Consider the following 14,382-nt stretch of genomic DNA (forward strand, 5'->3'; position numbering starts at 1 on the left):
CTGTTAGTACTTTGTGCACTATTGTTTTGACCACCCGTCATGTGATCTTTATTTCCTTTGTTGTTGTTGTTGTTGTTGTTTTCCTGTATATTATTGTAATTATAAATAAATAAATAAATAAATAAATAAATAAATAAATAAATAAATAAATAAATAAATAAAAACGATAGATACATAAGAGGGGGGAAGCGAGCAAGAGTGACAGACAGAACAAGATGGAGAGACAGATACAGGGAGAGAGAGAGAGAGAGAGAGAGAGAGTTGACATTATAAAGCTGGGCTTTCTGCATTCCTCAGACTGAGAAAACACTTAACCATGCATGAGTGGCTCTGTTGCTGCTTTAGAAGGCAAACTGCTGGAGGACAGAAGACAAACATCTCAGCGTGTTGACATGCTCTCACTCTGAGAAGACTAATCTGCTGCTTCTGCCAGAGCTTCTCAGGATGGAAACAAGTTAGTGCAACACACAAAGGAAGCCGTGCCAGTTACCATGCCTGCTCCACAACATTAAAGCAACACTCTGACAATTTTCAACCGGCTTTGGATCATTACATTACATCAGTGGTATATCTGAAAACCCCCAAAAACATTTTGCTGGCCTTCATTTAGTTTGACAGTTATGGAGTACCGCGGGGATGCCGTTTTTTTTTGTACGCTTAAGCTGCGTTCACACCGACCTATTCAAGTTTTTCGCCGGCATCGAGTTTACATGCAAAGTCAATGCAAACGAGCGATTGAGCGTATATTCGCCCGGGAGAAAAATCGCTGGGCGTCCGAGCGACAGAGACGGAGCGATAGGGAGAAAATACGCTCGTCGCCCCGAGATGAAATATCCCCGAAAATACGCTGGCATCAGTCGCTCGCTGTTCAACGCCGATTGGCTGCCGTGTGAGAGCGAGTCAAGGATCACGCTGGCTTGGAACAAACCGCTGGTTTATTGTGTGGCAACAAACCACATTGACAGGCTGACAGCTGACATGAAGTGAAGTCTGTCCTACCGGTATGGAGCTCGCGTTAGGAGCACGCTGATAGGCTTAGCTTGTAAACATCTACGGTGGCTCGTAGTGGACAAACATCATGACATTGTGTAACGTTATACCCCCCACATGTCCGTCAATTCGTGTGCCTGTTGATGAGCGATTTAAACAGAGCGACAGAGCGATTCCAAAGGGTTGAATCAAGCGACAGAGAGAAAAATAAATATATAAGAAAGTAGTGCCCTGTGCACAGCTGTGCTGCTAGTCCCGGGTGCAGCTGGAGCAGGAACAGCAGAAATAGCAGTAGTGAGGAAATCCAGCGCACACCAGGTAAATATCTCGGTGTGAACACAGCTTTAATCAGAAATCGCCGCCATATTGGTTCATCAGAGAAAAAGTCGATGTGCTTTTAGAATGGGGATTTCACTTAAATGCATCAAATAAGGTCTGTGGTTAACAACAGTTTATGGGAGCAGTAATTCAGAATTCATGGGTTCAGCAGGAAAATCTTCACGAACGTTAATCACTGTTATGCCTTTTGAAGCATTTTCTAAAAATTGCGTAAAAAAAATGATTTACAAAAAAACATTTCAAAAGTCATAAAAGTGATTCACGTTTGTGAAAATGATCCTGCTGGATGCAAATACGTGCTCCCATAAACTTTTTTTTGACAACAGACCTTATTCTATGCATTTAAGTGAAATTCCCATTGTAAAAGCCCATTCACTTTTCCTCTGACGAACCCAAGCGCTACTTCCAGGACTCATTCCTGCGGTGCTCTATAGAGAATTGAGTTAAGTTGTGGACCAGTGATGTCATTCATGCACAAGTGACATCACTGGTCCACAAATTAACTCATATCAACTCTCAATAACTGTCCAATTAAATGAATGCCTGGATATACCACTGATTTTGTAATGATACAAAGCTGGTTTAAAATCGGCAGAGTGTTCCTAACGTGTGTGTGTTGTTAGGCTATTTGTTGATTGTTGTCATGCTGTTGATTCTGTGTGTCATTAGAACGGTCTTTCTTGTCTCTATGTAGTGCATCCTCACTATTATGTCTGCATAGTTGTCACAGTTTTTATCGTAGATTGTATTCTCAGTGTTTTTATTCTTAACCTCGGTGCAACTATTGCCTGCCTGAGACTACAGATGAAAATGTGCCTTTTTGGCGAATTCTGGCAATTATGTTATGAATGCACTGTGACTGTCCCCGTCTAGTAATGAACTCAACTAAGCATGAGAGGAAGGGAGGGTGCTGCAGGTTCAACACAAACCTCAGTGGGTCCCTGCAATACCATGTGGTGAAGACAGGTGCTGCACGACCATTTGTTGCAAGAGAAAGATGTAAAAAAAAAGAAAAAAAAAGAAAGACAAGTAACAAACTGGAAGACACTGGCTGAAGTGTAAGCTTCCAAACATGCAGGCTCCATGACGCTTTGTTTGTTTCTCATTTGTCCTCCACCTGCTTTGACTTGACCACAAAACAGCAACATGTGGTTTTGTGGACGCAGCGAAGTTTAGCAGCCGAGTTCCCGGATGTGGGACTTTCCCAGCAGCACATGAAGGCAGCGTGTGACACTTATGGTTAACAAATGCAAAACATATTGGCAGAAATCTGTCCATTATATTTCAGCTACATCTGTTTGTTACTGTTTTGACTGTTTTGACGGTTAGGGGTTCGATTCTCTACAGCAAGGCACTAGCGCTGCCAGGGTTAGGGGTTCAATTCTCTACAGCAAGGCACTACAGTTGTTGTAGCACTGCCAGGGTTAGAAGTTCAAGATAGCTGAACCCCTAACCCTGAGCAAGGCAGTAGCGCTGCCAGGGTTAGGGGTTCAAGATAGCTGAACCCCTAACCCTGAGCAAGGCAGTAGCGCTGCCAGGGTTAGAAGTTCAAGATAGCTGAACAACCCCTAACCCTGAGCAAGGCAGTAGCGCTGCCAGGGTTAGGGGTTCAAGATAGCTGAACCCCTAACCCTGAGCAAGGCAGTAGCGCTGCCAGGGTTAGAAGTTCAAGATAGCTGAACAACCCCTAACCCTGAGCAAGGCAGTAGCGCTGCCAGGGTTAGAAGTTCAAGATAGCTGAACCCCTAACCCTGAGCAAGGCAGTAGTGCTGCCAGGGTTAGAAGTTCAAGATAGCTGAACCCCTAACCCTGAGCAAGGCAGTAGCGCTGCCAGGGTTAGGGGTTCAAGATAGCTGAACCCCTAACCCTGAGCAAGGCAGTAGCGCTGCCAGGGTTAGGGGTTCAATTCCCACTGGAGCCACCAATGCCAAAAGCATATATAAACATGGTAGTGCAATGGATTGTTATTGTTGTCATTAACTAATATTCCTGCAGGCCCTCCACCCTGAATACAGATAAAGCCCTTCCCTGGAACCTCCCAGCTGTCTTATCGCAGTACAGTGCGGTGCAGAGTTCACAGCCATTGTGAAATATGAAATACAGCATTTCACCACTGTGACGAATGTCTAATACTCCGCTTTGTTGTGAAACAGATTGAGTTTGATCCTGAGCAGATCTGGGGCACAACGCAACTGTATAAACACGTCTGCTAATGGATGTCCTGTTACTCAAAAGTAACAGCAAGAGGAGAGCTACTACAAATAAGCATAATAACACAAAAACCACCATATCTCTCTGTTATACTGTGTATATATATAGGCCCTTTTTCACAGCAACCGTTTTGAGGTGGTAAGGCGGGAAGTAAAGCCGGCATAAGCAATAACATTAAGGAGGGCCTCCGCGGGCCACTGGAACGCCCAAATGGAATGGAAGCATCATTCATGGTATTGGTTACATCCGCTTTACTTCCACTTTATGGCATTTATTTTTGAATGTCCTACAATATTCCTGTCATGGACAATAGTGTGCCTCCGTAGAGCCACCAGGGTGTGCAGAGACCACGCTCACCACCAGGGTGTGCAGAGACCACGCTCACCACCAGGGTGTGCAGAGACCACGCTCACCCATGTTCAGTCTCCTGCCCTCTGGACGGCGGTACGGTACAGGTGCATCAGTGCCCATACTGCCAGACTACCTGCCCCCGACCTGCAGACTACCTGCCCCCGACCTGCAGACTACCTGCCCCCGACCTGCCAGACTACCTGCCCCCGACCTGCAGACTACCTGCCCCCGACCTGCAGACTACCTGCCCCTGACCTGCCAGACTACCTGCCCCCGACCTGCAGACTACCTGCCCCCGACCTGCAGACTACCTGCCCCCGACCTGCCAGACTACCTGCCCCCGACCTGCAGACTACCTGCCCCCGACCTGCCAGACTACCTGCCCCTGACCTGCCAGACTACCTGCCCCCGACCTGCAGACTACCTGCCCCCGACCTGCCAGACTACCTGCCCCTGACCTGCAGACTACCTGCCCCCGACCTGCAGACTACCTGCCCCCGACCTGCAGACTACCTGCCCCCGACCTGCCAGACTACCTGCCCCTGACCTGCCAGACTACCTGCCCCCGACCTGCAGACTACCTGCCCCCGACCTGCCAGACTACCTGCCCCTGACCTGCAGACTACCTGCCCCCGACCTGCAGACTACCTGCCCCCGACCTGCAGACTACCTGCCCCCGACCTGCAGACTACCTGCCCCCGACCTGCAGACTACCTGCCCCCGACCTGCCAGACTACCTGCCCCCGACCTGCAGACTACCTGCCCCCGACCTGCCAGACTACCTGCCCCTGACCTGCAGACTACCTGCCCCCGACCTGCCAGACTACCTGCCCCCGACCTGCAGACTACCTGCCCCCGACCTGCCAGACTACCTGCCCCTGACCTGCCAGACTACCTGCCCCTGACCTGCAGACTACCTGCCCCCGACCTGCAGACTACCTGCCCCCGACCTGCAGACTACCTGCCCCCGACCTGCCAGACTACCTGCCCCCGACCTGCCAGACTACCTGCCCCCGACCTGCACTGCACTGACATTGGCACTTAACCGTGGCGTGCTGTTACAGAACTGTTTACTGACTGCTATGCCCTTTAAAGTCTTACAGTAGCCTAGACTGTAGGACTTTGCACACACACGATATGAATGAAATGAAATATGCTGCCCCTTTTTAATGCTCATTTTATTTTATTATCTTGTTTTATTCCATTATCTTTTATCTTTATTAACGGGTATGTTGTGGGATATCGCTTTTTAACTATATATTTTCATTTCTCCTATGTAGCTTGGTACTGCACGCTGAATTTCGTGGTACATGTTACAATGACAGTAAAGGTAGTCAATTCTATTGCGGTACCCGATAATGTTTGTATGATGACCTTAGTGAATCTGATCACATTGCTACTGTATCTTCTATCCTGTGGCAGGGCTTTCAAAGTCTGACACAGACAAACACACAATATTTGTATGTGTGTCTCTCTTGTGTCATATATTGTTGTCATCTTGGACTTATAGTGTGTTTGTGATGCTCTATTGTTATATTGCAGCGGCTTCATCACAATTTAAGCCGTTTTTTAATTCTATGATACTGTAGCGATCCTGGGTCTGGGTGGATAAAGCGAGCACGTCGGTCCTTGGCCAAGGGGGATTGTCCCTGTGGTTGGAGGGCTAATGTGTTGGGCTTGTAAGTAAGTTGGAGACCGCGGGTTCGAAACCAGCCTCGCCTGTGCCTTTACAATATAAAAAAATGTGATATTGCTGCTGCGGGGCCATTTAAAAGTGGGGTAACACTTTAGTAGGCGAGTGTTTTTGGTTCATTATTAGGTATTAAAAACCACTTAGGCTACAGTATTAGCACCTTATCATATTCTCCCTCACCCTCAGTCATCCTACTGTAAGTAGTGCTTACACAGTCAGCTGGCTAAAGACGTGTTTGCACTGGAGTGTTATGCTGGAGTGACTGAAAGCAGCACAACGTTGACATTGAAACCGACAACCGCCGACAACACAACACAGCACAGCACAACACAGCACAACACAGCAGAGAGAAGAAAAGTTTGGCGACGCAGAGGAGAGAGGAGACTAGTTGAGAAAGCAGAGCGCTGTCTCGGTGAATGTGTGAGCTCGTCTTACCTGTCGCAGTCCTCCGCTGCCTGCCTGTCTGCCCGCTGCTCTCTCTCTCTCAGTAGCTACTGTGAGACTGGAGAGACAGATTGACAGACAGGTCAGGAGTTTGACTTGTGGGCGGGGCGAGGTGCACCTGCTGCGCGCCAGACCTGTGCAACATCATATAATTGCAGCGCCGCAGAGCCCGCAGAGCCAGCTGGCTACGCCTCTTGACACTCTTGACACGGTCTGGCTACGCCTCTTGACACGGTCTGGTATACACATCACCCTTCAAAATAAAATACTCGTTGCTTTCTATCTTCCACACAAAATAAAATACTCGTTATTTTTCTCTTGATTTAAAGAATTACAAGAACAATTATGCTTTCTATCTTCCACACTGAGCGTAGTTAGGCTCGTTTTCAACTCACCCAACACATTTTGTTTTTCATATGTATATTTTATGGATTTGGAAAATGTTTCTAAATCCTTTTTAAAGGTTGTAGACAGAGTAGAGTTTTGCTATACAGTATTTACATTTCTGTATAAAATATTTGGTCAAAATAATTACATTGTTCATTAAAAATTATTTTTTTTTACCTTCAATGAATATTCAAAATTTGACAGTTTCAAGTATAAATGGTGGTAGTGCATCAATGCTATATTTAATCCATAAATTCAAATTAGACCAAAAGCTAGTAGCTAATCCAGTGAAAAACATAAATTATCTGTTGTCTCTATCTCTGTATTACAAAAATGGCAAGAATTACAATCAATATTAAAATTATTCTCAGGAATAATCCCCTTGTTGGAGTGGATATTGCGTTATAAGAGTGGGGGGCACAGGACCCCCTGGTGCGCAAGGTCCTGGAGGTGGGGGGTCTCTGCCGGAGGTGTGGTACCCGGGCAAGGTGAGGGGCAGGGCGGGTAGTGGAGGGGGACCTGCCTGGGTCTCTGGTGCCCAGGAGAGGGGCTCCAGGCCTGGGTAGTGGATGGGTGGTGATAGGGGACTTGCCTGGGTGTCTGGTGGCTGACAGAGGGGCCCCAGGCCTGGGTAGGGGATGGGTGGTGATAGGGGACCTGCCTGGGTCTCTGGTGCCCAGGAGAGGGGCTCCAGGCCTGGGTAGTGGATGGGTGGTGATAGGGGACCTGCCTGGGTCTGTGGTACCCGGGAGAGGGGCTCTTAGCCTGGGCAGAGGCAGTGTGGAGGTAGGGGGCTGGCCTGGGTGTCTGGTACCCGAGATAGGGGCTCTTAGCCTGGGCAGAGGCAGTGTGGAGGTAAGGGGACCTGCCTGGGTCTGTGGTACCCGAGATAGGGGCTCTTAGCCTGGGCAGAGGCAGTGTGGAGGTAAGGGGACCTGCCTGGGTCTATGGTACCCGAGATAGGGGCTCTTAGCCTGGGCAGAGGCAGTGTGGAGGTAGGGGGCTGGCCTGGGTGTCTGGTACCCGAGATAGGGGCTCTTAGCCTGGGCAGAGGCAGTGTGGAGGTAAGGGGACCTGCCTGGGTCTGTGGTACCCGAGATAGGGGCTCTTAGCCTGGGCAGAGGCAGTGTGGAGGTAAGGGGACCTGCCTGGGTCTATGGTACCCGAGATAGGGGCTCTTAGCCTGGGCAGAGGCAGTGTGGAGGTAAGGGGACCTGCCTGGGTCTATGGTACCCGAGATAGGGGCTCTTAGCCTGGGCAGAGGCAGTGTGGAGGTAGGGGGCTGGCCTGGGTGTCTGGTACCCGAGATAGGGGCTCTTAGCCTGGGCAGAGGCAGTGTGGAGGTAAGGGGACCTGCCTGGGTCTGTGGTACCCGAGATAGGGGCTCTTAGCCTGGGCAGAGGCAGTGTGGAGGTAAGGGGACCTGCCTGGGTCTATGGTACCCGAGATAGGGGCTCTTAGCCTGGGCAGAGGCAGTGTGGAGGTAAGGGGACCTGCCTGGGTCTATGGTACCCGAGATAGGGGCTCTTAGCCTGGGCAGAACTGACACACACGAACTCTTAATGCGTTGTTGGACCGTGTCAAGAGGCGTAGCCAGACCGTGCCAAGAGGCGTAGCCAGACCGTGTCAAGAGGCGTAGCCAGCTGGCTCTGCGGGTCTGCAGTTAGATGTATCTCGACCTGTGCGTCAAAAAAAACAGAGCGCAGGCGCGTCACTGACGCACGCCTATATGTGGTCGCTCTCCCCTGTGTGTCTGTCTGTCTGTCTGTCTGTCTGTCTGTCTGTCTGTCTGTCTGTCTGTCTGTCTGTCTGTCTGTCTGTCTCTGTGCATATTAAACAGTCCGTTATTAAACAATGGGATGGGAGCTTGAAATCATCCGTTTAAAAAGAAGGAGATGGGGGAATATTCAGTTCACATTCCTTGGCGACAATCCAATCAGGAGTAAGTTTGAAGAGAATCACGCTGACCCCCCTCCCCCGTCTCTGCCTCCTCCCTCCTTTCTCCGTCTGTGTCTCTCCCTCTCTTTTCCCCGCGCTCTCTCTCTCTCTCTCTCTCTCTCTCTCTCTCTCTCTCTCTCATGGTCTCAATTCAATTATCTCTCTTTCCCCTTTCTCTTCCTTCTCTGTCTGTCTTTCTGTCTGTCTGTCCTAGACTCCTAGTCCCTCTTTCCTTTGCTCTTTTCATCAGTCTTTCTCTCCGTTTCTCGCTCTCTCTGCCCAGGCCCAATTCATTCTCAACATGCATTGCACCCTCAGTTTATTATTTTGCACCCTCAGTTGAAATTTGAATAACTAGGCCTATTGGTGCGTGTGCAATGTCTCCCTCTCTCTCTCCCTCACTGTCTCTCTCCCCCTCTCTCTCCCCCTCTCTCTCCCTCAGTCCCCCCCCCCCTCTCTCTCTCTCCCTCTCCCTCTCATTCAGTGTCTCTCCCCCTCTCCTCTCTCTCCCTCAGTCTCTCTCGTGTGTGTGTGTGTGTGTGTGTGTGTGTGTGTGTGTGTGTGTGTGTGTCACTGATGACATCATCAGTGATGTCACCATGATGTCACAATGCCTATGTATGACATCACTGATGACGTCATCAGTGATACATAGGTAATTAGGGTAATCACCTAATTAAAAAATCTGGCTCTGTCAGGTCACCCTTGTGCTCTTACACCTCCTGAAAGTTTCAGCCCGATCGCATCTAAAACGGCATAGCTGTGGCCAGCACAAAAATCTAAACAGAGTTTGCGCACATTCCCAAATGTATAGATAGATAGATAGATAGATAGATAGATAGATATGCCTAAATAATTTAATAAATAACATATTATGATTATGATACTATTAATAATTGTAATGAATAATACTACTACTACTAATAATAATAATAATAATAATAATAATGTAAAGTAATGAAACGTGTTATTTGCCAGTATTCAACAGTAATTAAATACAATGTTTCATTGTTGTTGCCTGCCTGCACTGTAGCTACTAGTGCACCCCCACTAATATCAGATGCATCCATTTGGTTCTGGAACCGGGCGCGTCCCCGGCCCGCCTCTCTCACCAGAATCGGATGCCTATATTCCCACTCAGCATGTTTGGAGATCCCATGATGCACCAGTCTCACACAAATGCAACTATTCCAGGAATGTGTGTTCCCTTGAGGCATGTTGTCCTGACCTCCTCCTCCTGACTGTCCGAGTTGATCTGGAGTCAATAAGTCAATAAACTGCAGGCTCTTCTGGAAAAGGAGCTGCAGTTTGGTTGTATGGTGTGAGTCTTGTCCTTCAATAAACCACGAGGGAAACTGCAGGGCTGCATGTTGACAGCAGGCTGGAGTTGACTGAATGAGAGCTGAGACTGACAGACAGTGGAGAGAGGGAAAGTTTCGGAAGTCCAGTGTGTCTGTCTGTCTGTCTGTCTGTCTGTGTAATATATTATTTCTCTTACAGAATCAGATGTTTTATCAAAACGTATCATATTGTAGATACTTTATCCAGTGTGCCTTTGGCTTAGCAAGCAGCCGGTCACATGACCTCACGTTTCATTTCCTACCAGACCGACTGGCCTCCAGCTTTCACCAGTGTTTGTAGTGGGCGGGAGTTGGGCGGGTGTACTTGCCTTGACAGACAACTCCTTCAGCCAATCAGCGTTGGGTCCAGTCAAATCCAAATCCACTCAGGAGAACGGCGAAAACCATCCATTTCCGCTAACAAACCTATGCCCCTTTGTCACGTTAGATAGCGGCAATGCAACCACTCACCAGAATAAAATATGTTGGTTGTCATGGCAACAAATTGACTGAAGGGCACCAGACCAGAGAGGATGGAGGGTTTTCCTCCATGGCTTCAGTAAAAGTAAGTCATTTTCCATGTCTGTTTTTCCATGTGTTCAATAGCATCATACATTTGAAACAAAACAAAAGCAAAAGATGTTTCTAAAACATAACTCTCGCTTGCAAGGTGGGGACGCTACATCGCTACAGGGTCCTCCACCTCTTCACTGTTGGGTTGCAGTGACGTACTCACCATTGGCTACCACACATATTTTTTCCCCATCTTGCGAGGGACTCTCTGTAAATACATTTCTAGACTGCAGGTGGACACAGAGCCTTTGTGGGCAGGCTACAGGTGGACACAGAGCCTTTGTCGGCAGGCTGCAGGTGGACACAGAGCCTTTGTGGGCAGGCTGCAGGTGGACACAGAGCCTTTGGCAGGCTGCAGGTGGACACAGAGCCTTTGTGGGCAGGCTGCAGGTGGACACAGAGCCTTTGTGGGCAGGCTGCAGGTGGACACAGAGCCTTTGTGGGCAGGCTTCAGGTGGACACAGAGCCTTTGTGGGCAGGCTGCAGGTGGACACAGAGCCTTTGTGGGCAGGCTGCAGGTGGACAGATAGCCTTTGTGGGCAGGCTGCAGGTGGACACAGAGCCTTTGTGGGCAGGCTTCAGGTGGACACAGAGCCTTTGTGGGCAGGCTGCAGGTGGACAGATAGCCTTTGTGGGCAGGCTGCAGGTGGACACAGAGCCTTTGTGGGCAGGCTGCAGGTGGACACAGAGCCTTTGTGTGCAGGCTGCAGGTGGACACAGAGCCTTTGTGGGCAGGCTGCAGGTGGACACAGAGCCTTTGTGGGCAGGCTGCAGGTGGACAGATAGCCTTTGTGGGCAGGCTGCAGGTGGACACAGAGCCTTTGTGGGCAGGCTGCAGGTGGACACAGAGCCTTTGTGGGCAGGCTGCAGGTGGACACAGAGCCTTTGTGGGCAGGCTGCAGGTGGACACAGAGCCTTTGTGGGCAGGCTGCAGGTGGACACAGAGCCTTTGTGGGCAGGCTGCAGGTGGACACAGAGCCTTTGTGGGCAGGCTGCAGGTGGACAGATAGCCTTTGTGGGCAGGCTACAGGTGGACACAGAGCCTTTGTGGGCAGGCTGCAGGTGGACACAGAGCCTTTGTGGGCAGGCTGCAGGTGGACACAGAGCCTTTGTGGGCAGGCTACAGGTGGACAGATAGCCTTTGTCTGGTTGCTAACGGTGTTAAAGTGCAGAGCAGAGCTGTTGGGCAACACTGGCACCACACCTCACATTCCTCTCTGTATACAGTAGTAGCTGGATGTGGAACACACCTATACTGCAGGTCACACACACACACACACACACATACACACACACACACACACACGCGCGCACACACACACGCACGCACACACACACACAAAGCAGTGACTAATAGGATCTCGAGATCAAGTAAAGCAAACAGCCCTTTAAACAAGCTTGACTCAAAGGACTTTACAGAGAACAAGTCTACCTGATCTGTCACAGAACTCTTGTAACGGTGGCCAGTGGGTGGCGCTATGCAGTGAGCAGTAAACCTCAAGAGACGCTCTAGCGACAGACACTACAGCTCTGCCTCCCAGTCGCCACAAGAGAGAGCTTCCTGTCTCACAGAGAGAGAGCTTCCTGTCTCACAGAGAGAGCTTCCTGTCTCACAGAGAGAGCTTCCTGTCTCACAGAGAGAGCTTCCTGTCTCACAGAGAGAGCTTCCTGTCTCACAGAGAGAGAGCTTCCTGACTCACAGAGAGAGCTTCCTGTCTCACAGAGAGAGCTTCCTGTCTCACAGAGAGAGCTTCCTGTCTCACAGAGAGAGCTTCCTGTCTCACAGAGAGAGAGCTTCCTGTCTCACAGAGAGAGCTTCCTGTCTCACAGAGAGAGCTTCCTGACTGAGGCACGTTGTGTTGTTACTTTTAGAAAGGCAGCCAGATTTTCAAATGCATTGCTGTTGACTGGAATTGTAGATGTCAAATGCCACGTTTTAGACACGTCATACGTGACGTATTTCGGTTCAGAAATGTTCATATTTTACATTTCTATGGATTCCAGAAATGTATAATGCAGACATTTTATTCTGGCAATTGGGTTGCCCATGCTGGAGGTTCCGAGTTCGATTCCCAGGGCATTGTCAATGTCAACACAACGCGAGTTACACGCTCACAATAGAACACTATGTGTTCGGGGGTTTGATCGTGCCATGCTACTGAAAGGCGTTTTGGACAAGAGGACATCAAGTGGATCTCTTGGCCAAATCCGATGAAAACCTTCTGGCCGCTTCTCTTGTGACCAAAGAAAAAACGTGTTTGGTGACCATCATTCACACTCTGTGCTACAACAATACATGCTAGGCTACTGCATAATTACACCAATTACCCTAATCTCACAAGTGTTTTCTGCTTCAGGGTAAATATATCTCACACATAAGGTGAGTGGTTTGATCTGCGCCTGAGGCTGGTTCTGTGACAGAACGGTTCTGTGGAGGCTGGGTGGGGTCACCGGGTGATGTGGGTGGAGGCTGGGTGGGGTTATGTCACCCGGTGTGGCTGGATGCGGTTCAGTGAAGCATGCAGAGGGGAGTGCCCCGCTGAGACAGTCACCCACTCAGCGAGCTGATAATAACCCAGGCTGCGTTTACATAAGAGCAGCACTTTCCTTTCTTTTGTCTGATCTAGAACTGCTTTATTGCATATCAGATTCTCAGATTAGATGAGCAGACTTTTTTCATTGACTCTAGAGCAGAGGTTCTCAAATGTTTTTCAGCCAAGGACCCCTTACAAGATAGAAAATATACTGGGGACCCCCTCATTCTGATTTGTGATTTTGGGCTAAGCTTAATTGTTTCCACGGTAACGTGCTTGACTTTTAATTTGATAGGCTTGTTATTAGAATGTAATCCATGAACCATTTTAGATTTAAAGCATAAACTATTTTCGTTGAACTATTTTTTTTTTTTTTAATTACATTACATTTACATTACGTCATTTAGCAGACGCTTTTGTTTTGTCCAAAGCGACTTACAATATCACAATTTGTTATTTTTTTTAATTATTATTATTATTTTTTTACCTGAAAACTTTTCGCGGACCCCCTGGCAAAGTGCCAGGCGGACCCCCATTTGAGAACCACTGCTCTAGACCACACATCATGTGACCACACATCGTGGTATGAAGTACAAACATAAATCAAAACAGCCGCAGCAGTTTCTCTACCAACACGAGGGTCTCAGGTTCGAGCCCACATGTTACCTCCATCTTAGTTTGGGTGGTGTCCCTACAGGCACAATTGGCCATGTCTGCGGATGGTAAAACAGATTAAGAGTATGTGTTCCTGGTCACTGCACTAGTGCCTCCTCCTCCGGTCGGTCGGTCGGGGCACCTGGTGAGGGGGAGGGGAACTGGGGGGAATAGCGTGATCCTCCCAATCGCTACGTCCTGCCGGTGAAATGCCTCGCTGTCAGGTGAGAAGAAGCAGCTGTATCGGAGGAAGCATGTGCTAGTCTTCAGGGTTAGGGTTTAGGCACTCTATTTAGGCATATAGCCTACAGCAGACCACTTTTCCCATCAGGTTTTCTCTTTAGACTACCTCACATTTATTTGGAGATGAGATTAATTCCCTCGTTTTAGGGTTTGACTGGTGTCTGGCGATGTTTTAATCACATCAATCAATGCGCCTCCTCTTCAACCAACGCGCATAGCGTAATGGCTGGAAACTCGCATAATTCAGCATTTTCTTTTGCTGACTTTCTGAATACTGTAACGTGTCAGGATTACACTCAGGCACTTCTCTTCATTAAGTTATTTAATGATAGCACCGGACAGTTACAGAGATTGCTGTCAGCCACAATCTACGCTAAATAATCCCAGAGACCAACCCTTCTCCTTCACAACACCGGTTTTCCCTCGCTTCCTCCCAGCTTCCTCAAAGCCAGCCTTAGTTCCCACTTTTTCTCACTCGCCCGGTCTCAGCCAATCCCCGGTTGAGCTATGTGGCCCGCGGGCCGTATTTTGCCCTGGCTCTTTTAGGTACTACTCAAAATAAATAAATAAATAAATAACAAATTAAACAAATAAATGAAGGGAGGAAAGGGACTTTTTTGGATTGTGGCTCTTTAATTTTTTTTTTTTTTTTTTTTGGTCAATGTGGCTCCTGAGTAGGGCAAGG

General features: G+C 48.7%; 1 protein-coding gene across 1 annotated transcript in view; it reads right to left on the reverse strand.

The window, feature by feature from the left end:
* The window catches only part of LOC310777690 (uncharacterized protein), a gene marked incomplete at both ends in the record, with an annotated part of 143,389 nt that extends 129,878 nt beyond the window's left edge, over positions 1–13,511 (reverse strand). The window contains 3 exons of the mRNA XM_083638068.1: positions 6,020–6,086; positions 10,530–11,290; positions 13,467–13,511. Coding sequence (XP_083494194.1) covers positions 6,020–6,086; positions 10,530–11,290; positions 13,467–13,511 — 873 coding nt within the window. The remainder of the gene's footprint in view (positions 1–6,019; positions 6,087–10,529; positions 11,291–13,466) is intronic.
* Between the last annotated feature and the right edge of the window lie 871 nt (positions 13,512–14,382).

The sequence above is a fragment of the Poromitra crassiceps genome (assembly GCF_964638095.1).
Source record: "Poromitra crassiceps genome assembly, chromosome: 6".
Lineage (NCBI taxonomy): Eukaryota > Metazoa > Chordata > Actinopteri > Beryciformes > Melamphaidae > Poromitra > Poromitra crassiceps.